The sequence below is a fragment of the Neopelma chrysocephalum genome, unplaced genomic scaffold (genome assembly GCF_003984885.1).
Source record: "Neopelma chrysocephalum unplaced genomic scaffold, ASM398488v2 Primary Assembly neopelma1_22, whole genome shotgun sequence".
NCBI lineage: Eukaryota > Metazoa > Chordata > Aves > Passeriformes > Pipridae > Neopelma > Neopelma chrysocephalum.
Genome location: NW_020897689.1, coordinates 24,740,588 through 24,764,826, shown reverse-complemented (window position 1 = coordinate 24,764,826; position 24,239 = coordinate 24,740,588). Strand labels below are relative to the sequence as shown.

The 24,239-nt window shown below is 38.7% G+C and overlaps 2 protein-coding genes across 6 annotated transcripts in view; both read right to left on the bottom strand.

Annotated features, from left to right (window-relative positions):
* The window catches only part of ESCO1 (establishment of sister chromatid cohesion N-acetyltransferase 1), a 33,626-nt gene extending 14,129 nt beyond the window's left edge, over positions 1–19,497 (bottom strand). The window contains exons 1-8 of one of the 5 annotated variants that reach the window (XR_003533013.1): positions 18,888–19,101; positions 16,986–17,087; positions 16,644–16,842; positions 14,712–16,083; positions 13,946–14,057; positions 12,696–12,759; positions 10,471–10,585; positions 1,070–1,201 (exon numbers count right to left, since the gene is read on the bottom strand). Coding sequence is in view for 3 of the 5 variants with exons in the window: in XM_027675487.1 (XP_027531288.1) it covers positions 1,070–1,201; positions 10,471–10,585; positions 12,696–12,759; positions 13,946–14,057; positions 14,712–16,083; positions 16,644–16,840 (1,992 nt within the window). In the remaining 2 variants the exon portion in view is untranslated. Of the gene's footprint in view, positions 1–1,069; positions 1,202–10,470; positions 10,586–12,695; positions 12,760–13,945; positions 14,058–14,711; positions 16,084–16,643; positions 16,843–16,985; positions 17,088–18,887; positions 19,102–19,389 lie in introns of those variants that run through there. The other 4 variants (XR_003533010.1, XM_027675487.1, XM_027675477.1 and 1 more) reach the window with 4 other exon arrangements.
* Positions 18,841–19,605, bottom strand: LOC113964115 (translation initiation factor IF-2-like). The gene has a single exon (XM_027676035.1). The coding sequence runs from the start codon at positions 19,603–19,605 to the stop codon at positions 18,841–18,843; it is 765 nt and encodes a 254-aa protein (XP_027531836.1).
* Between the last annotated feature and the right edge of the window lie 4,634 nt (positions 19,606–24,239).

Below are 24,239 nucleotides of genomic sequence, written 5' to 3'. Positions count from 1 at the left end.
TAATGTACTGCTTCCCATCACACTTTCTGCCCAGTCCCACCCTACAACATAGCCAATGTGTATCAGAAGAGATCTTTTAAGATGTCTGGATTAATCAGCAAAAACTACCCAAGAACAGAATAAATACCAGAACTATTTTACCAGATAGTTTCAAGCTATGATGATATATCTTAGTATTTGCAAACAGTGAGATAAAATTGTGCTTGAGATTTAAGAGTAGCCCAACAGCCATTTGGTATCTACATGGAATGAATTGGTGGCCTCAGTTCAGTTATCCTGGAGGTCTTATCTACTCGAGTGTAGAGTACTGAAGGTAACATGTGTGATAAAGAAAACAGACTTTGTGGATTCTATTCTGGATTTCAGACATGTGAACAGGCATTTCCTATGTCTTGTAATATCAGCTACTGTGAAGTAGCTGATTTTACAATATAATTGAAATTGTACACATTTTTTCAAATCTGAGCTTTAATATAAGAGATATACTCAGATATAGCATATATAATGAAGATAACAAATAACGGTTTGTATTTTAGAGATTAAAATCTCACTATAAATTCAGTAAAGCTTCAATATACTATGAAGTTGTATCAGCTGGATTTCTAGGCAGTCTCTCTTCAAATTACACGTAATTAAAGGCAAAGTAATTTAGAAGTCATCTAAGATTACAAAAGTCATCTCAATTACGAAAACAGTACAATCAGCCCTTTATCTGACTATTAAGTTAACTGTTGCAAACACCAGTTGTACTGAAACCTGTATTTAGTATTTTCAGAAGTGATGTTCCTTTGTTTTCCTATCACTACCCTCATACCTCCCCTAGATTAGGTAATTGTAGCAGAAATAATACAATGGTGATGAAACACCATTATCCTACTAACAATTTTTATACATTATATATAACCTGTCTACCATGGCTGTTAAAAACATTTATTTCCCAAAGTGGATGATTTATGGCCTACTGCAATAATAATTTATTAAAACACAACTTAATGTAACATGAATTTTAACTAGTACACATCAAACAAAAGATACTATTTATGACTTTAAAAAGAGAAGGTTTTCTTACCACATATCTAACAGCACTTATGAACTGGTTATGAAACAACAGATGTTGGGTTTCATCCTCTGGATTTGACACGGTGTAAAGCATTCCACAAATATTACAGGAAATAGCACCAAATCTCTTCTGTCCTCCATCCTATTAAAAAAAAACAAAACACCAAAACCAACAAATAACCCACAAAACAGGTATTTGTCAATTGCTTGCACAGTAAATACAGTTAAATAGAACTTTCATCTAATCAGATATCCCTCTTATAACACGTCTTCCGGAAATTCAACACAAAGGCTAAAATGGGACGAACCAGGAAAACAAACAAGCACAGAATTTAGAATTCCATCTTTCAAAAACTAACACAGCCTCAAAAGGCACAGGCATCAATCACAGAGCAAATTCTACCTGAAAAATTAGCTCCATCCCCTCCACTACTTTTGAACAAATGACTTTTATTTTATGAAACACAAAGAAAAGAGAATTCTTCTTTCATTACACCATTTGCAGTAAACATCATCATCTGCCACAAAGAAAATTCCCGTATCCAGCCCCACACTCTTTGGTTTTCCCTACAGTTCTGCTGCTGCTGTTTTGGTTGCGAGTTGCTTTGAGGTGGGACACAGGCGAGCCATTCTCCCGAAACTTTGGAAGGATATTATAAAAACCCAAAGGTTACAGAAATAATTGGTAAGATCAACAATATATCTGCAACAGCTGATAACTACCTTTACATTTTTTACAAAAACTAAATATTCCAAGGCAATTTTTCAGACACTGTATGGCAGCTACACTGCAAATAGAAAAATCATACCATTTCGCTCATGACCCTCTAGGTTATCCTCCTACTCTATAACCAACTGTTACCAAACTAAGGGCACTATTCAGTACCTATTGCTTTACTGTGTATTCATTACAAGTGTTACTAATTTGTAAGTATGTTCAGATTAAGGAGTCAGTGCCTAATAAAAAGTATCAGATGCTGGGGTTGCCTCTTGTAAAGAGCAAGAATGAAGTCTCTATCCAAAAAGTAAAGTTTTAAGCTACAGCTTAATGTTCAGCTACTTTTTTTTTCTTTAACTACATTTGGAAATTGAGTTTATGTAACCAGCAAAAAATGTCACTTTTAATCTATTCTAACATATATCACAAGCAATGAAGAAACAAGAAGTTATTCTATACTCTAAACAAGTATGCTACCTAAGCAAAAAAGATTTGAGGGTGTTTTTCAAAAGGAAATTGATCTGTGTGCACAACATGCAAGAAAACAGATCACCTGAAATTAATTTTGTTTTCTAAGAGCTGAAAATATTCATAGCAAAAAAAGCCTACTTTCTAGAAGAAAGCATTTTGCAACACAGGAAGAAGTGTTTACAAATCACTTCCTACTCCTTCCATCTTCAAAGATGTGCCTAAGGGCTAAGTGACTCTTCAATTCTCCACATGACAGCAACCTATTTCAAACAGACATTAGTGCAATCTAAACTGTAGGTATCAGTTTCTTTCCAAGAAGGGACTGAAGGTACAACAGGCCAGACAAACTCAGAACTGAACTTCTCTTTAAGAGCACATATGTGGAACTCAGCCAAAAGAAAGAAGATGAGTCTGAGAAGTCATTGCTTTAACTGTTTGTCAATGAGTAGATTCCTACATAAAGAGAAACAGGAGTAAGTTCATTTTCTGAAGGAAAAAGGAAAGATGAACCCTTAGGTTAGGTTTTTAAAGTCAGATTAAGATGAGCTTTCTAAAAGTGCAAAAATTGAATCTAACACATTTTATTTTACCTGCAGATTTCCTTGAAAGCAGCAATACAATTCAAAACAAAGTGTACCCATTCTGGCCACCAAAATATACTACATTTTCAGGGTTTATACGTGAAAGATGAAGAAAAGGCAGTTCAGCAGGAAGAATGATGTATGCTGACTATCTAAAGATGAACCAACCGAACCAAACTTAGTAATCCTGCCTTGAAGATGGAGAACATATCCCCTATGTCTAGAGTAGGAAAAGTGAAAAGGAAGCGTACTTCGATGCTTGGAATATATGTCAAAACCCCCCACCATGCGAATTAGAAAATCAGCTACATAAAGCAAGTCTTAAAATAATTAGCACATGACAGTACTGCATAAGTCTCGTGAAAAAATTTCTGTTCAAATCATCAAGAAGCTAAAGGTATTTAGGCCAACCCATCTATTAGTTTACTACCAAAAATCTCAAGCCAAAAAAAACCCCTAGCTATGCAGGAAGTCATCAAAAAGTTCAAGGCAAGGATATCCTCAAAGTTGTCTGACTGCTTAGCTCATCCCATCTTGACTTGTAAATACATATGCTCTTTTGCAAGTTTCCAGGAACAGATTACTTCCCTGGAATAGTACTGCCATATTGTATTTTATAGTCTGACTTTCTCAGATGTTGCTAGTATCAGTGGCTTTGAGTTTTGGGGGCAGAATTTTTGTTTGGATTTTGGTTTTTAAGGATTTTACTGATGTTACTACTCCACACACATTCAGTTGTATCAATGGGCTACCCACAGAGGTTAATACAAATGACATGTTACATCAGTTATCAGAAAAAGTACATTGTAGTATCTAAAGCAATCTTTTGAACTCTGTAGCCCTGACAAATGTGGACTATAGTTATAGGAAATACTTTACAGTATCCCAAGGGCAATAAAGAAGATTTTTGTATAACTGAAATACTATTTCAAAGCCACAGAACAGGACATAATGCTTCAGACAAAAATTAAAAGCAGCAGCTTTGGAAATCCAATGCAGACTACAACAGTAACAAAAAAAGATATGCAAAATAAAGTCAGGAACTATGAAGAATGCACTTTTGTACTTCAACAAAACATCTAGAGGATCTGACTATTTTTCAACTGATGTCATTGCAAGTGCTAAAGTGGAAAGGGCATACATCCACAGGGAAAAAGAGCTCTCAAGCAATAATACTGCATTAAGGGTTACCAGTCCTTCCTAATGGGAAGAGATAAAAAAACCAACCAAACAAAAACAAACAAAAACACAACCCCCCCAAAAAACAAACGAACAAACAAAAACAAAAAAACACAACCAAAAAACCCCACCTAGGAGCACCTTATGCACCACATATGAGAGTAAATAAAGCTGGGATTTGAAAGGGGAGGGCTGGAATCTTCTCAGCAAACATCAGATACTGTGTACTGAAAAATAAACTGTTGATTTGCCAGAAATAGAAAAACATGCAAGAAGCTTGACTCTCAGAGAAATGTTTTTCAGAGCAATATTCAAGAAAACGTGCGATTTCAGGAACACAAATGTGTTAGTCTCCTTAAAACTCAGTTTTCTAAAGAGTAATAATAAAGAGCAAAGATACTTTCATTTCCTAAGCAAATTCTGCATGTGTAGATGGCAATTAAGTGAGCATTCCCAACATCTCAGGCAATCCTCAAATAAATACAGAATATCTACTGTTTCAAGGCTAACTGTAATTGAACATTGAGACAATATTGCCTTAATCTTCAGAAAGGCTTCTTAATTCTGTGTTAGACAGAAAGAAAAGTCTTACCAATATCTTCTTTGAGAAGATGCATGTCTGCTGATCCTCCACATGTGGAGTAAGGAGCCCTGCAAGCAAAAAAGGCATTTGGTGCCTCTGTAGGAGATAAAAAGGGCCTTTTTTGTTCTTTTTTTTTTCCTTTCTCTTCAGGCACAGATTAGGTCATCTCCTTCTCGATTACCTAGTATTGGTTAGAGGAAGACTGTTTTTTCCCCTAGTCTTTGCACAGAACAAAGAATAAAGCCCAGCCACAGAAACAAGTGGGTTGGAAATACAAGAAGTGCAGGAAGAAACAACACAAAGATTTTGGGGCTCTCCACAGAAAATGAAAAGGTCAAAGAATTCTATTTCAATGAAAGATGCATTCAAGACTGAGGCTGCTGGGTAGATCCCCTTGCTTATCAGTAGGATCAGAAGACACGTCCCAAGTCAGAAAAAAGTCCTGTCTTCATTTTGAACAAAAAACCCAATCAACAACAACAACAGAAAACCAACTCATTGCCGGTGTCCATCTTTCTGAAAAACTGTTTTAGCAAAAGGATATAAATCAACTTGAAACTTTCAGAACTGCGATGTATTTAATATTGTTTAACATATTTCCAAAAAGAAAATGGAGTTTCATTATTCATCATGAAATTATATCCTCACTGGTCATTGGCTAAAGCGATATGAAAAAAAAAAGGTTAAAACCCTGCACTGTATTTACAATGGACTAGTAATCCATTCTCAACACATATAAAAATATTATTCAGGAATATTGCAGAGTGTGTTCTGATGCACACTGGTTTTAGCTGGGATAAGGTTAATTTCTTTCACAGCAGCTGCTTTGGTGCTGTGTACTAGATCTGTGACCAAAACGGGGCTGGTAACACAGGGAAATCTTAGCTATTGCTGCACCATGTGTACACAGAATGCAAGGCCTTTTCGGTTTCTCACACTGCTGTGCCAGTGAGGAGGATGGGGGTGCCAAGAAGCTGGGAGGGGACAGATCCAGGACAGTTGACCCCAACTGACCAGAGGGGTATCCCATGCCACCCGGCATCATGTTGAACAGTAAGGACCAGGGGAAAGAAGGAGAAAGGGGAGGGTATTTGGAGTTAATCGCATTTGTCTTCCAACTGTTACAAATGATGAATTCCTCTTTTCCTGGAGATGGCTAAACACCTGCAAGCCACTGGGCAGTAGTGAGTTATTTCCTTATTTTGCTTTGCTTGCATGCACAGCTTTTGCTTTAGCTGTGAAACTGTTCTCCCCCATCCTGCCTGGGGGAACAGTTGCATGGTGCTCAGCTGCCTGCCAGGGTTAACTCAAAACACCACGTTAATGGCCTTGGTGCCTGAATTCCTGTCTCAGCTCCCCAGCTAACCTTACAAAACATTCTCCCCCACCTTCAGGACCAAGTATATCATGCAAAACCCACCTGAATTTGCTAGACAAAGCTGTGTTGCAGCAGTGAAGCAAAAATTGGAAGAAGCGATAATAAGAAAGGATGGCAGCCACTACCTCTCTGTTAGAGCAGAGATATCCCAAGGGATAAGATTTGTGTTGGAAGAAAAGTGACTGGTCTTACGCTTTTGCAGTAGTCACTGCCTTGTTTTCACTGGGATTACAGGAAAGGAGAGAGGCAGTACTTAACTAATGTGAACAATGAAATACTGCCCAAAAGCTATTCTCTAATTCTGCAGAGAAACTGCCCAACCAGACTATACCAGTTTATGGAAGAAAACAGCAACTTTAAATGATTGCTACGCAAATTTCTTCAGGCTCATAAGAAATCATTTTTACACTTATTATTTCCACTAACTTCTTTCCATATCACTCATTTCAGTCAAACAGGAAACCATGTTCAAGTTAAACCAAAATATACATATGGAGAAATTCAAGTATGATATCCAAATGTGTAAACTGAATTAGTGTGCACACTATCGCTTCCACATATAGCCCCAATTCAAACTTCAGAATCAGAAGAACCTTCCATCAAGCCATCCTGATCCACGCATTTGCTGATACTTATAAAGATCAACTAAATTTAATCACATTTGTTTGCTAGCACGTAGGCATTAACTCAGATCTCTAGAAAGGCAGAAAAGTCTCCATAACTCTGTACTATCCTTTTATAACTTTAGTGACTTGTTTTCTCTGTTCATTCGTTTAACACGATTTTTCCCTAAAACTGATTACTATAATTTTCAAAATACTAGCTTAACTCAAAGGAACACATCTCCTCGGTGGCATAAAATGGAAGAAGTATCCCTGTATTTCATAGGTAATTATACATAACATTCCTTCATAGCATTATTGCTTTTATCAGTTCTTATTTTTATGGTCAACATTTTGTTCTGACAGGGAAGGAGAATTTTTACAAGAAACAAGCAACTGACTTTCCTTGTCTTGAATGTAAAGCAAATCTCATTTTATGAAAATTGAAAACATATGCTTTGCACATTTGTATTTCTTTCCATTTCAGAAGTAAAAGGAACAGATGATTTCACATCCAAGTTCTCATATATGCACATCAGACTGAAGTGAAAGTAAAGAACAATTTTAGCGCATTACTCTATAAAACTTCCTAAGGAGCTTCATGTAATCTGACAACCTACCAACTGAACATTTAAATGAAGTGTAAGAGGTTACAGTTCACAAATATTCAGAACAGACTACTCTCACAAACACCAAGGCATGGATGTGGAACATAACATATTTTTAGCCTCAATCTTCATTTCTTTCCCCTCATACTCTCTTCAGTCTGAACCTAGATCTTTGCACATCACTTCAAACACCATCATTTCCTGGCACTGTTTGCTTTACAAAGTTTGTTGGAGCATTAGATTCTTTGCTGTTTTCAGCTGAAGTTCTATGCTCTGAAGAGACCTGCTTTTTAAGATGTGTGACAGCAAACAAGTCTGAACAGAAACAACTCATCTTTTGTCTTAGTTGTACTTTTACAAAATGAAGATAATTTCATGTTTGAAAGTTGCTCAGATAACTAGACGATGTGTATCAAGGAAGAGAACGGTGCAAGTGCAGCTATGAAGTATTTCTTCTACAAGCAGAATTTGTATTATTTCTGTTACAGTCAAATAGCCTCAAAGCTTGTTCAAGATTATACTACTTAAGAAAAAAAGAAAATTAATCTATTCATTATACCAATCATATGGGAGAAGAAGGAAACTCAGATGTATTTTTAAGGATTAAATATAAAAAACTCAAAGCATATTGTGAAAAACAAAGCCTAGTTTTACCATAACACCTCTCTAAATATAGCTCAGGAACGAAAAAGATTAGAACACACAGACAATATTGTAACATTCCAGACTCCGAGCCTCAAATACTGTAAAGACAATTAAAAGGACAGATGCCAAACTTAAATACAAAAAACTAGGAAAAGTCAGTAGCAAAAGAGCAGCAAAATAAAGATATTCCATCATGTGGCTAGTCAAACAAAGCACAACTAGTTTTTCTGCTTTGGTTACAGAAAGAAAAAAGGATTCTGTACATACATCAAGATGGACTGGGTCGACAGATCTCCAAAGGAATTAGATCACACAGTAGAGAGCCCAAAATTGCACCTTTCAGGCATTTCATTTTTTGAAAAAGTGTAATAAAGTTCAAGTTAAATGTCTCTTGCTAAGAACAAAAGCATGACCTCCCAGCTTTGCTCAAGGAGGAACAGGAAGAATAAGGAAGAATAATGAAACTGCTTCTCTTAAAACAACACGCCAGAAACTTGAAATAAAAATGATTTCTAGCTATTAACTATAAAAGTTTTTAGACACTCTAAATGCTAATTTAAGTGATTTGACCTGCTCTCCAAAAAGGAGAAATGTCAACCTCAACAGTTTTTAAACCAAATTAATAATTTCTCCTTTCTCAAGTATCATTAGGAAACTTCACAAACACCTTCGAAAATATTTATTACTACTAATAAAAAAAAGGCCCAGCCATTCAGAATCCACATTTAAGAAAATCACCGTGGTTTTGCAAACAAAACTATTAATAACAAATTGTACCTTATTTTATTACATGCATTTAATCCCCAATCTTTTGAGTATTTACCCTCCAAAACCTAGAACAAACTATTCTAGGCATAACTATGTCTCATCTTCACAGTAACCAATGTCAAGGATAGTATTATACAAAATGGCTTAACTAATACTTGGGTTCCTCTACGTGTTTTGACAATGCTAAAAGAGCAGTTTACCCCAAGGTAAAAGAAAAACAAATCAGTATCTTACGTAATGCTTTCTGTGTAAAGTGAAATACAGGCATTATCAAAATGCCTTACCAACACAAGAAAAAGCCTGCTCTGAACTCAGTGAAATCAAAGTGAATTAGATTTGTATGAAGTGTTGAAATATATAAGATATTGTGAAGCTATTCCTTTCACATTTACAATTGAAACACAGTGCTCAGTTGCATTTTCCAAAAATACACATACAAAACCAGACACTAAATCTCTCCCATTTTCCCCAGTGTTCTTCATTGATGAACCTTTCTTTATACTCTGAAATTTTGCTTGGTAAATAACTTTTACTGTTGCATATCTAGAGAAAAGAAAATATTACTCTCCTAATTCAGGTGGAATACAAGGATACTACCAGCATAGTGAGTAAGCTCCAAGAAATTTCTTTGTATGAACACCCCAGAGGAGAGCTACACAACCTCTCTTCACTAACCAAGCAGGAAGTTCCATATTTCTTCTTGTCAAAGATCCTAGCAACTTTTCAGTCAAGTTCTATGACTCTAAAAGCAAAAATTAAGTTAGTTTTACTGAAATGAAAAGGGATATTACTACAGTCCTTTTAATATAGTTAAGATATTTAATAACTCATTTTAATTCTCTTGGTAAAATGAGTTTCAAAAAGGCAATAACTGAAATGTTAGATCCAGATCAGTTATCATCCTGTGGCTGGGCATTCACATGCCTAGATTTGTAACTTCAGGCAACTCAAGGATATGTTTATCCATTTAGTTCTTGGAAGCTCTGATTTTAAAGTATTTCAGTATGGATATAAGAGTGTTCAGAATTCACCTGCTTCTATTTAGTTAATATTTTCATGAGTCTAATCCATTTATTACATGAAAAAATTACAATTTAGCATGACCTCCAATTATGTATGTGAGAGGTGTAATTTCCTAAGAAGCTTCCTTCCTTATGGCCTGGATTCCTCTTCCTCTGTAGCTTCCCAGCTCTAGCCTTTCATTTCTCAAGGATTTTCTGATATGTGGATGACTAAGAACACAAAACAAAACACAACCAAAAACTCCAACTGCCTCACTACCAAGTAGTGTGATTCTACAAGACAGAAAAACAACTGTCACTCCCTTCTCATTTTGCATTTTCTTGTTACCTGTATTTTGTGGCTAATAGCAAAAAGGATAAGAATAAATAACTAAACCAGTATTGCTGCTAAATATTATGGTGAAAATAAGGACATCCACTGGAAAATCTTCAAGTTTGTTTCAGAACAAAGGATATTTGAATGACACAGTAACAAATCCGTTGGTATTAATATTGCACACAATCTGCCAGATGCAGCTCACCCTGTAATTCTGAAATTTCAGGAAACCGAGATTTTGCACATAAGTAAAGGCAAATTCATTATCCCTAAAACAGCTGTATTTTTACTGAATAGCCATTCTATTTTAAAAATGCAGAAATTTGTTTTAACAAGAATCAGCTTAAGGCTAGTTGCCACCATTTTTCTGTCAACATTGACAACCTAGTATAGCTTCTACTTTCACCAGTCACTTACAATGGTAGTAAGTAGTAGGTATAAGCAATGATTTTTAGACAAGTCCATAAAGACCACAGCACTGCAAATTCAAAAGTAATTTCTTCCAGCATCTATAAGCCTTACTAGAAGAGTATTACTTACTGTGATGAGCTGCTTATCACCATCTTTTCCTGCTTCTTTTAGCTTCTGAATATGTTCCTCAGAAGATGGTAAGTTACTGCATTTGGATGCTAATGAAGGATTTGACAATGGAACCCTTGAAATACAAATATATTTCATGTTAAAAATGGAACTGCTTATATATGTCATATTAGATATTCAAAGCCGTTGTGGTTGGTATAACTAAACTTTAATGAGATGCAAATCCAAATTTATTACCCAAAACATAGTCCTATATATTTTAATCTGCAATTCATATGGAAAAATAAGGAAATAAAAGGATTAACCAAAAAATACAGTTTGTGACTAGACCAATTACAAAAGCTTTTGTTTTATTAAAAAATAAAAAAATTATGATGAAGGGGGCAGGTTAGTCACAACCATTAACACAAGCCTTTAACTGAGGCACTTTCAGAGCATGACAAATGGTGCCTAGCACGATATATTTCCTACATAAGGTCTAGGTATCATACACCAGGCTGATAAAGCAGACCATGTAAATATTCCCACAAATCTAAGTCAGATGTCAAATCTCTTCAATTCAAGTTTATTCCCTTCTTATGGCTAGCAGTAAAGGGCGGAAGAGGATCCATGGAACAAATGCATGGGTATCACCGGAATCTCCCTCAGTTTAAGCTTCCCCTTGTCACAGCTGAAAGAAACATTGGAAAGTACTATAACATATCAACAAAACTATTCTATGAACTTGCTACTATATTCTGTGGGAAAAAAATGTCAGTAATTCCAGGTTTGGATAAAACTCACCAAAGCAAAACATACACAAAAATGCACATACTTCAACTAGGTATTTATGTATTTTCTGTTTCTGAGCAAACAAAGGGTATAGGACCGAACACTTAATTATGGCAGCTGTTGTAGCACAGGTAGCAGGTTAATCCAGTGAGCTTTTCAAAAAATAAAAACTCTTGCCATACGTTTTTAAAACAGCATTTTTTGTGCTAAATCAGAGCTAATTTTTTTATTCCTGTCATGTGCCCTAAAATTTGCATTTTTAAGTAGCTACTCCAAGGTTTGCCTTTTCCTACTGTGACCTTTTCCTACAAAGCCCTAAAGAGAGCCACACAATAGATATGCACATAGATAATATAGATTACTCTGTTATGACAGGATTACCACAGAAAGAATGATGGCTTAAATCTTTGATAACATGTGGAAAGTAGGGTAGGAAAGGTCTCAGAAGAAAAATATATATCCAAATAATAGTCAACCAATATGGGCTTGTTCAGATAACACAGGTAACAAATTTAAGTAGATAACATAAAACTGTTTGACAGTTGGGAATAAAAATATGAAAACCCAAAAGTTATTGTAATGCTTATTGAAAATTCTTTAAAAATCCACTCATTTAACTAGTTTTGCATCTACCTTACCATTCACCTTAATGTGAAATTCCATAGTAGCAGACTTTTTCAACATGTTCAAAAGGGTTGGTTAGTCAGAATTGTTTATCTTGCCTCAGATGGATGTATTGAAAATTAGCTTAAACATTCATTTTTGTCTCCATTATGAATATAGAAACCAGTATCAATATACTAACCACTGTGCCAGCTAGCCTGTTGTTCAAGGTAGGGGTACAAAGAAGTTTTTGTATTTAGCTTGCAATTGGCTAAAACCAGAGACTACGTCAGAACTGTTAAAAAAATACAACAGTCAACATGACCAACAATAAAACGCATATTTGAACTGTAAGAAAAATTTAGTTAACACTAAGAGCTTTTTTTTTTAAATATGGCTGCTGCTGACACCTTCATTTCACAGCAATCACAAAACAATTCCAAATTAAATCCCCTCTTCACCACCTAAGAAGATTTCACATGATTTCACAGACTCCTATAATTTAAGGATAAGAAAACTCCTCCAGATGTAAGTGAAAATCATGTGGTAAACTCTTCCCATCCTCTTTGGCTACGTGATTCAAGGAAGGGACCACTATAAATGTTTTCCCAACTCTTAAATAATACTTTTAAAAATAAATGTGCAGTTAAAAATATCTTGTTTAATGATTTTCTTAGCAAAACAAAAACATCCCTTAACTATGGGCAAAATGAAAGTCTGTTTCTACAAAGGACAAGTCACTTACTTGAATCTGAAAACTGAGCCTGGGAGACAACAGTTAGTCTTATAATAAATCCTCTCGTAACTCTACGGAAGGTTACTGTAATTTCATAATGTATGAAATACTATACCTGTTCTCAGTTTCAGAAGTTTGATTTGTAGATGAAGTTTGCGTCAACTGCGTGGGAGTCAAATCTACAATTAATCAAAGATTATAACTTCATTATAAAGTTCTAAGTTGCAAAGGAAATTCAAGCTACACAAATAGTGATTTGCAAAAAACATATTCAAGACAATGCTGCAATTTGTTTGTGGCCAATAAAAAAAGATTCAACCCTGAGGCAGTCTTCAGATATTTCTCCACAATACTTTAAAAAATGTGAATTTCTTCAACATTTCCAGAGCAATTCTGCAGAGCAGTTTGCCAGCAGCTAAACAAAGCCAGGACTGAAACTACATAAGAGTTTAAATATGTTTATACCACCACACACATAAATAGCTCCATGTATAGTATTAGAATCATAAATGTATAGCATGTCCCCACCTGAGGCATGTTCTATAGCACTTAAGGAAAAGAAACAATCAGCAATAGCAAATGAAAGAAAAAATACTTTTTACATTCTCTAACAGAACAAGGACATCATTCTGCCCTTCAAAAGTATCCTACAACAGCAGAAAAAAAACCCCAAATTAACTATTTAGTAAAGCTAAATAGTTAAACAGTGCACTCAAAATAAGGTTCAGACTAAAAAACAAAACTAAAACAAAACCCCAAAACAACCCTACCACCACCAGAAACAGAACAAAAAAGTTAATGAAGAGACAGGTTAGTGATCCATTGATAATATTTCTTAGTCAAATGTACTTCAGTCAAAATAGACACATTATACTCATCATAAGCTTTGACAAACTGCATTCACGCGCTGAAGACTATGTAATAAAAACAAGAGAGTGATTACTCAATTAGTAATTTGGTCAAGATCAAGTAGAACAATTTAGAAGAAAGAAGTGCAGATACTTATTCAAAGGAACCAGAACAGAGAATTAAAAAAAAAAAAAACAAGCCAAGAGAAGCCAACTGAAATATGAAAGTTTTATTATAAGTTCTACTGCTTTATTACATGGAAAAGGAAAGAATTTGCTTGGGTTTCCCCTCTCTCTCCCTCTTCACAGCCCAGAGATGAAAGAATATTTTGGGCTGCTAAAGTGGCCTTGGGTGTGACACAAAACAACACAAAAACCCTGGTGAACAGTTCCAACTCTAGAAGTTTAGTTCTGTGCCAGCTGTACCTTACTGTGTGAAATGCTCCTCTTAAAGAAAGGCTTATGCTTCCCATAGAACCGGTCAAAAGAAGTGGAGAAATTACTAGTAAACAGTTACCTTGAGGTTCACTTTCTCTGGGTTCTTTTTTAACTTGTTTTGGTGGTGTAGGAGCTGTAACACACTTTACTGGAGAACTTTCTGGACTTGATTCCAAATGTAATCGAAAGTTCTAAACAAAACAGGAAACGTTAAATAAAAAAAAAAACAAATTATTTAAGGCCTTTAACCTATTAACAAAACCACTAATTTAACTAAGTATTACCATCTCAAATACAGCACCAGTTTTCTGATTCCTACATTATTTTAAGCAGACAAAATGCAACTGATTGGCTACTCCATACTGAAATTTGTAGTACTAATTTTAAAAAAAATCTTTTTCATTTTATATATAAGCTTGTAAAATACTTCCTCTAGAACACAGCTGTCCTTAAAATCTTAAATTTTAACAGAAGCTCATTCAGATAAGGAAATGAGAGGGAAACAAGTGTTCCTTTAATACACCTTTCCAGAACAGAATAGCTATGGAAGCTTAAGTCATGAAAAAGTATACATATCAATCTGTACAACCTCTGGCTCCAGCAGAAAATTTTACTGATCAACATTTAACTAACAACAGAATTTAGGAGTGTGGAATCGATCATTTTTCAGCTTGCTATCATCCTATCTATGACAACACAACAGTAAATCTTTAATACATTTGAAAATTTTAAGTTACTGTAAAATAAAGTCATTGTTAAAATGAAGTTTCTGAACACAGGATTCTCAGAAAACACAACAGATTTAGAACACCCTCCCACCATACACCATAATTAAAATAACTTACCTCATCTGGTCTTGGCTCACATAAATGTTTTGTCAAATTAGGCAACAAACCATTTTCTGCACCTTTCCTTGTGGGCTGTTTTGTTTCTAATGTCACTTCTTTAACTCCAGCTCTTTCAGCTGAAGGATCTGATTTCTCCTGCACACAAGTTGTATTTTCATTCTCGGAGAGTCTTGCTGACAGCTTGCTTTGTGCCTTCGAAAGCTCTGCTTCTGTAGCTATTTGACTTGCCTCTGAAACTTCAGGGAAATCTTTTAAGAAAGCAACCTTGGGGGCATTTGCAGAATTTGAGTTACTTTGCTTCATATTACTAGCTTTCAGCAACTTAATTTTGGTCCATTTAGAGTTTTTGTTTGAGGAGTTATTTCTACCATTCAGAGTACATTTGACGGGCATTCCTTTTTTGCTAGGGAAAAAACGTTTGCACTGAGTACTTTGACTAGGTTCTTTCTGAGTAAGCACTTCACTTTGTTGTAAATGCAGGTCATCCTGCTTTTCTTCTGTTTTGCTATCCTCGGCATTAGGGGAATCTTTTTTCACTTCTACTGTATCTGACTCAATCTCACCTGCAATTTCTTCACAAAGTTCAAGGATGCTCACCCTTTTGGATTTCACATCATTCTCTGGTTGATCAGCTGCACTCGTTTCACTTACAGATGGCTGTGAAGTATTTTTTGGTTTTGTATTGGGTTTTATGTTCTGATGTGTTTGTTGCTTTTCCTTAGATACTGTCTTAAAATTTGGCTTAAGAGAATCAGTTTCCACTTTCTTTGTGTTGCTAGGATTAGGAGATACAGGGCCTGTTTGGTCTTTCTTAACTTCCTCAAGACTCTCGTCAGGACATAATGAGGACCCTTGAAGACTGCGTTGCAAGCTATTGGAATTATCCTTTTTATTGTCTGCTTTACATTTCTTCTCTTTCAGAGAGCTGGTCACCTCTACATGTATTTCTTTATTCTCATTAGTATTTTTTGACTTTATCTTTGTGTTTTTCTGTTCCGTTTTCTCTCCAGCAGATTTAAGTGCTTTTGCTGGAACACTGTGACTGTTTCTTTTTGCCTGGCTACTGTGCTTAACTTCCAAAGCTTTTTCTTCTTTAACTTCTCTGTTGCGCAGGGATCTTGCTGGAACATGTACATGTGTTAACTGCTGCAGTCTCTGTGATCTCCTCATTACTGGCTCATTTGGTGCAATTATGCATTTTGACTTGGGAACTTCTTGCACAGATTTTTTCTGGCATGCCTCCTTATTTTTTGCAGATTTAGGCTGCTGCTGCTGGACTGTTTTGCCAGGTATTGTTTTATTATCTGAGTTGAAAGCTGATGATCTTGTAGTCATGCGCATTCCTAGTTCAGGTTCATTGGTGTTATCACTGAAAGATTCAAATAATTATTTTTTCAGCATCCAGAAAGTAGAATTTGTCATAAGATTCTTTTCACTCCTACTAACTTCTGCCTTATTTTTTATTTTCTTTCTTAAAACACTAGATCTTACATCCTCAATACTTTTAGAAGAATTTTCTCTGGAATCATTCTAAAAAGAGTTCGCTTCTACCTGGTTACTCTCAAGTGTACCCTTAATGGTTTTTATGCATGGCAAGACTGAACTATGAACCCCAGATGAATGCTTTTTAACATCTCTAGCAGTTTTTAATAGTTGACACTTGTGGTTTTCAAAGGAAGCATTAGCTTAATTTCCACTTCAGAAACTTTTTTCAAGAAAGTCTTTCTGGATTTCAAGACACTTACATGGTTCCAGAGAAAGATTACATAGCAGATAGTGTACTTAATGATTTAAGTCTGATCTCCCTACTAGTACTATTTAACTATTCAGCTGTATCTTTAACTTGGATTCCCTCTGCTTAGATTGTTTCTGCACCAAAGTAACCTATGAAGATAACCTAGAACAATTACATAGTTTTTTGTCACTGACCTGTTTGATTTGACAGAGGTTTTGAGGACAGTTTTCTCCTGCACTGCACACTGATTAGGCTTTGACTTATTTGAGCCATGTTTTGTATCTGACACCTCCTTTTCCTTCTTTGCTGATGACTGTTTGCTGTTCTTGTCCAGCTTTGGACGTTTAGCAGAAGGCTCTACTAACGTAGACTTCCTTTTCTGAGCTGCCATTTCTGTAAAACACAACAGCTTTCAGAGTCTTTGTCAAAAGTTGTAACTTTTCACCTTCATATATTCACTTTTCCTTTTATAGGCAGATCATGCTAACTGTGATCAGAAAGAAAATCTCAAATCATATTACACTTATTTTACTTACGTTTTTAAAAGAAGCAATCGATGTTTAGGCCAAAGTAACTTATCAAGGTGTGCCAAGAGCATTCCTTATGCATATGCTTACAAACTAGATGTTTCATGCCACCTATGAAAAATAAAAAATGTTTATGCAGTAAACACTTTATTAATTTCCTCCTCAGACTCTGAATTCCCACCTTCTTCCATCCCTTCAGACAATGCTTAGCTTTAAAGTTTCTTTGATATGGAATTAAAAAACAAACTAAGAAACATTCAAAAAACAACATACAAATTTTATTTTATTTTTTCTTCCCATATCCAACAATTTCCAGCATTTTGCTGTCTTAAGCATTACTCTTTTACCTTTCGAAAGGTGGCAGATAACAGCACCATTCGAAAGGAAGTTTCTCAGCCTTTCACCTTTTTCCAGAAAACAGTATGCTGCTCTCTTTCACAGCCAACAAAAAAATGGGCCCACTGTCAATCCTGTGCCTCACGGCAACAGTGAATAAATCCATTAGACTCCACTAAGTTTTGTGGCTGCTACAACAGAACTTCACAGACATCAGCAACCATCTATAACTGTTCCTCCTAATATGACTTAAGCTACAAATCAGAGATGGAAAACGCAGAAAGTAGCATTATTTGAGACATCTGCCTTGGGCAGTTAAAGACCATGTCTTCATGAGAACTTCTACATCACCTTTTTCAATCAAGGATTACCTATTAATTTTTGTCACTGACAGATTGACAAAGAAATATTTCTGCAGCAGAACTATACTGCTTTTCAAATCTGAACTGACCTGATGTTAAATCTGACAAACTATTAAGGTCAAACAGGAACTTCGAGTTACCAGTTGCATAACACAGACCAGATACTTTCAGTTCATTACAACTACAGTACGACTTCCAGTATTGACAAATGCATGTCTTTCTCTGACAATTTGAAAGATACTTACATTCAGCTCCTTTCAATAATTATTCATTATCCAAAAGGAAAAAGTAAACAGCTGCACTTCTTTTCTTTAGGCTTTAAATTGTCCTTAACCTCATTTGCATTTATCTGCTCATTTATGAAATGCATAACTAACCATGCAAACCTGATAATTTTCATTAAAAAACTGACAAAAACTCAGATTCCAGACACCGGTGCTGTCTGCCGACCTTTAAAGAAGCTGCATGACAAGCAACTCATATTTAAGATATACTTTTTATTTCTATCCAGGGAGTAAATCTCTAATAGCATTTTTCATGGTGCTATTTCCACATTTGTCCCTGAGGAGCAGGTAACAGAATTTGTGTGCCTAAGTTCTAATAGCTCATGAGCTCCATGACACCTCGCAAGTCTACGGGTTTCCAGTAGTTAAAGCCAGTCCGTCAGAGCTGCGGCATGGCCACTTATCATGGAAATAACAGCTCTAGTTGCTGAATAAGCCTTTGGTCTTCTACAGACTCTTGGAATTTGAGAACACCATGACACGTACTGTATATACCTGGACTTTCTTGGCTTTTTTCCAGAAATATACAGAGCTCTCGAACACATGACATGGCACACTCGGGAAAGACTTTCAAGTACAAACCAGAAAGTACAATCCTTCCCTCATCGACATTGCTTCTCAGGACACTGACAAATACACTCTCCTCCCACAGAGCTCTTCAACAGCAATTTCTTTCCTACTAATACTTTGCACAACAGAGCAAAGTCTTTTCCAGACATTCCAGAACTGGCAGTCTCTGCCCTGGAGTAGTCGCCCTCTAGTAAAAGTCAGATCATGGAAAGAAGGGAAGACACAGAAGTGCAGGAACGAACTAGAACACGATCAAAGATTTTGGTGCAAGAAGTACAGAAGGAAAAAAAAAAAGCCAGAGAAACGGGAGTCCTACATCCTCCAGTCCTTACGGTAGGGGGCTGAGGATGGATGCCCACCTGCTGGACAGGGCGCGGGGGTCTCGCACCTGAGCCGTCCCGGCTGACGGCCAAGGCAGAACTCGGGGGGACGGGAAGGGAAAGGAAGGGAAGGCCTCCAAGCGTGGCCCGGTGTCACCCGCCCCAGTGCCCCGCCGTGACACCCTCCTGGGGCAGGGCCTGGCGGGGAGACCGTATCCCCGGCCAGGAGCTCCCGCGGCCAGCGCCGCCAGGGCAGGGCGAGGGTACCGGGATGGTGCCGGGATGGTGCCGGACGCCGCTGGGCGCCCCCTCCCCGGCTCCCTCCGGCGACAGGGCACGGCCGGCCCGCTCCCCCCGCGGCAGCGGTGGACAGGCCCGGGGAGGAGCCGCCGCCGGGCTCTCGGTCCCGGTCGGGGGCGCGGGGGGCACTGGGTGCGGGGGGCCCGGGGGCCACGGGACCCGCCGGGAAGCGGGAGGGGCGGGGCGGGGCGGGGTGGCCCAACTTCCTCACCCGCTCCCCGGTTTCCCGGCGGGCGCTTACCTCGCGAGGGTGTCGGAGACGTGCCGGCGGAGGCGGCGAGCCCGAGCCTCGAACCGCCCACAGCCGGGCACCGCCGCGGCACCGCCCCGTCCCGCCCGCCGCCGGTCCAACCTCCCGGCGGGGACGGGGCATCTTCCGGCGGGAATCGGAACGGGGAGGGGAGAAGCGGCGCGGTCTGCGCGTGCGCGGCCGCCTGTGTGAAGGCGTCTCTGCCATATGGGAATGTTAAGCAAGGAATCCGGAGACAGTACTAATTAAAAAATGCATCCAAGGACTGGGGGATACTGACAACAGCATTTACTGGCAGGACAAGGGGGAATGGCTTCAAACTGAAAGTAGGTTCAGATTAGGTATTAGGAAGAAATTCTTTACTGTGAGGGGAGGTGAGGCACTGGAACAGGTTGCCCAGAGAAGTTGTGGGTGCCGCATCCCTGGAAGGTTCAGGGCCGGGCTGGATGGGGCTCTGAACAACCTGGTCTAGTGGGAGGTGTCCCTGCCCATGGCACGGAGTTGGAACGGGATGATACTTAAGCTTCCCCCCGGGCGGCGATATCCCGGCGGCTCAGCCCGCTCGAACCGCCGTGCGTCCGGATGGGCTGTCCCAGGCTCGTCCCCTGGCATTTCCCTCTCCGCCTGCCAAAAACGAGGAGAGAAAGCGGCGCCGCATGCTGTGGGGCCAGCAGGAACAAAGTGACTTCCGTGGCGGCCGGCGCTGTGTCAGTGACACCTCACAGCTGCAGCAACAGTGAAATGCAAAGTGAAAAGTCGAGTGAGAGGGGACCTCATCAACGTGTATAAATATCTAAAGAGGCGGTGCCAAGAGGATGGAGCTCTTCTCCGTGGTGCCAATCAATAGGACAAGAGGCAACGGGCAGGAACTGATGCACAGGAAGTTCCACCTGAATATGCGGAAGAACTTTACTGTGCGAGTGAACAGGCACTGGAACAGATTGGCCAGAGAAGCTGTGGAGTTTCCCTCACTGGAAGTATTCCAGAACTGTCTGGACACAGTTCTGTGCAATGTGCTTTGGGATGACCGTGCTTGATCAGAGAGGTTGGACCAGATGACCCACCGTGGTCCTTTCCAACCTGACCCCTTCTGTGATTCTGAGTCTCCCCAAGTCCCTGGTGGTGTCGCAGCAGTGTGTGCTCGCAGCATCATTTCCTTAGCCAGCACCTCCTGCAGGCCCCTTCTCACAAGTGTGTTTGGAAATGCCTCTAAAATAGGTTTGGTGTTGTACTGGAAGTGATCTTCTTTAACACAACCTTTGGAAACTTTAAAGATGCAAAGATACATTCTGGAGTTACTGGGGATTTCCTGCTGCTCAGCTGTGTGTTAGGTGTGCAGACAGCAGTCAGCTCCTTTGACATAGGTGGAGAACAGTGACAGCATGTGTCTCTTGGGTGTAAAAGCAGGACAGACGCTTGTCTGTGTCTTGGAGCCTAAAGATGATTGTTGGGTGTGTCTTGGTCCTGTGCCATGTCCACTTCTATCTCCAGAGCACTGAATTCGCTCACTGAGCTGCCTTTTTGAGTCCACTTGTCCAACTTGTTTTGCTTTTTTAAGTTCAGCAGTAACCTCGCAGGTGCCAGCTAGCTAGTTTTATTCTGTGTATTCTGCACAGTGTTTTATAACTGATTCTATGGCATAACCATGTATTTGTGATTTTTGCCATGGTCTGGGATATTTCAGTCCTTGCTACACTGGTAATGTGTTTATACCTCAACTAACGTTATGTTGTGGCTTCTTTGCCTCAGGTTGTTTCAGTATCTGAGCCTGTGTCTACACTGGCAAATAAGAGTTCTGAACAAGAGATGGGGAACTGAGAATCCAATATCCACACCACTGATGTGTCAGTCCAGACCGGCTTTAGTCTAGTCCTGTGGATGCAGCGACTGCTAGGGTTGGAAGATATTGCGTATGTTCTGGGGATGTAGCTGTCGGTTTGGTTTCCTTCAAAAGGAGTCCATTATAAACACTCCAAGACCCTGCATGACAAGTGGGAGTGATCAGAAGATGAATGCCTCGTGCATACTTAGTGCGCTCCATCTGTTAGCACTAGGCTAGGGCTAATCTGAAGTAGGTCCTACCTGAAATGCATATAGTATGTGTGTCAGGATCTCAATATTCAGCAGCTTTGCTGTGCATATCCTCTCCTAGCAGTATGTTCTACTTGCCAATATAGACAGTCTCAGTTTATTTGATCATGAGTTCACATAGTGATGTGTATACACCCCTGTATCAGAACGACTGGAGAACAGCATGATGAACCTCATCCAATAACCGTGGAATATGGTAGAAGAAAAGGTTTTGAATGGTAGTATGTGACAAGGTTTCTCCCAGAGATCTCTGATTTCCTGTACAGATTTCTGGTTACAGTTTGTTGATCTAACAAGACCACACAAGTATTTTAGCACTTGGTTCTGTAAATATTCATTTGTTAATGCTTGAAGACTTTAAAATGGGGTTATTTTTATAATATATATTTTATAATCTTCTAAATATTTTAGTGATTTCTGTAGCTATCACATTTATGGGATTAATAGTTGGAAATTGCTGTTTTCTGAATAGCATAAATTTGTTTGTATAGAGCAAATGACCTGGAGATACTTTGTTCTGCATGTAAAGTTTTTTGTCTCTTTGTTAACTGAAACAGGGAACAGCCTGCTTGCTAAGTCCTGGATAGACTTCACTGAAGCACAGTTTGTACTGGACAAATGGAAATTTTCAGCAGCTGCAGTTTTTTTTAAAAGCTGATAGGAGGAGATGTTATTTATAACTCCCTGTAGCAGCTCCTCTTTAATGCATGATAATCTGCTGTGACTTTACAATGAAGGCAGCAACATGTGGTCTCCTGCTCTCCTACAGTAACCAACAGAATCCTTTCCAGATGAAGGATATTTTAATCACTGGGATGCCTGTAAATTTCCTGGAGGATGATAAAAGCATTTCTTTATGTTATCATTAACTTTATAAATTTAACATGATGTTTTCCCATCCCTCTTTCTTAGGAACACGAAGCAAGTAAACCTAGATTTTCTCACATCCTTCCACGAAATAGTAATTTACTGTGCAGCAGGGAAGTAGTAAAGCAGCAGGCATTCTTATAAAGCATTAAATTCTGAAATTTGGAAAAATTCAGTGCATGGGATAGAATACCAGTAAATTTCCAGTTTTCCACAGAAGGTGGCAGCATTTTGAAGCATTGATGTCAGTGTGAACTTGCTAGCAAATGGCATTTTGCCGAAAGAAAACAACAGGAATTTACTGTCCTCAGAAGTTGTGGTGAATATGAACAGGAGTGCTCGGGCACAAATTTGCTGCAGAACTGGGAGGAGAAACTGCATTCACATAGGTGGAGTATGTGGATAGGACAGATTTAACCCCAAAAGAATTTTTTTGTTAATTTTGCCTTTTTTTTAATTTACCAGTGCTGTAATACTGCTGGAGTGCCTCTTGTCTGCAGCTAAGTGAAAAATACTTGCTTCTAAGTTAGGCCTTTTTTCACATGAGCAATAACTCAGCTGATATATGGATCATCCCCACTAATTGCAGAGTGCCATGTTGCGCTACGGCTTCGGGAGATGACTGTCTCCAAAAAGGGTAAGTCTCTCCCACTATTTCCTCCACTTTCTTTCCCCACTCTCAGCAGTTTTCTCTAGTTTCTTACCTCATGCCAGCCTCCATCTAGTACCTCAGGGACTCCCATAGACAAGCAAATTTAACTTACTGAGCTAACAAAAAAAAAATAACCCAGTGGAAAAACTGAATCATATTCTGCCACGGTAAGGAAGGCTGAGGACCATATGACTGGAATCCGGGAGGATAAGAAAAGGCAGGGGAGGAGGAAGAGCAAGCCTTCTCCTTTTGGCAGGAGGGTGCTGTTAACATTGACAGCTGCTTGTGGAACTGCAGCCTTAGGGCAGGCTGCAGAATTACAGGATTGAGCTCTTGATCCCAAACTAAATCCCAGCGGTCCTGCTAGCACACAGATCTTGGAGCCCCATTTGACATGCGAACACACTCCCAGCCTGCCCTATTGCTTATCAGACATCTCATCTGAGCAAGGAAGCAGTGACAGACAACCAAGGGGCAGTAGCTGCTTAAACCTTTCACCGGTAATTAACCTTGCAAGCACTGCCAGTGCCTCAGAATGCCTCAGACAGGTGAGGTAAGGCCACATGGGAAGCTCATTTAAACCAGTGGGTTTCTAATCACTACATATATAGAACCTTTAAAGAACTGGAGGAGCAGCTGAGACAGAATAGGGCCCTTATTTGCCTCCCTTCAGCAGATTCAAAAAGTCCCTCTATCATCATCCAGGAAGAAGGGAGAGGCTGATTTTTGCATCTCCAGTAGAAAGAATGAGACAGGGAAAATTGGATCCCTCAGAGGAAGAGATGTTTGCCTATGAAGAACTGCTGTCTGTTTGGCAGATTTTTCCTTTTCTTCTGTTGGAATGAAAATGAAAAAAAAAATCCTCCAAACCAGGGAAAAAAAAAAAACAACAACCCCCAAAAAATGTAGAAACATGGGTGAGATATTTCACAGCAGATTGGCTGCAGGAGTTATTTTGCTGGCTGTCAAGAACCACCACTAACCTGTTGTGGGGGGATCCAGCATGTATGCTGGAGGTCAGTGGCAAGGCCCCAGGGGAGTCTCTTGGGCTCTTTTATACATTTCTCTTTCTTATTCATTGCCTTGAGCTTTCTAAGCATTTTTTGACCAGCTGGCATCCAGGGATGAGAACTATAGCAAGTGGCACAGGTTGAAGGGTGCCTGTGTGTGACAGCAACTTGATGACTTAGGGAACAAATGTTTCCTTTTTTTTCCTCAAGGCGATGATGCA

Bases quoted from the DNA above. Each gene is read 5' to 3' on its own strand.
- LOC113964115 (XM_027676035.1), bottom strand. From the start codon at position 19,605: ATGGCAGAGACGCCTTCACACAGGCGGCCGCGCACGCGCAGACCGCGC.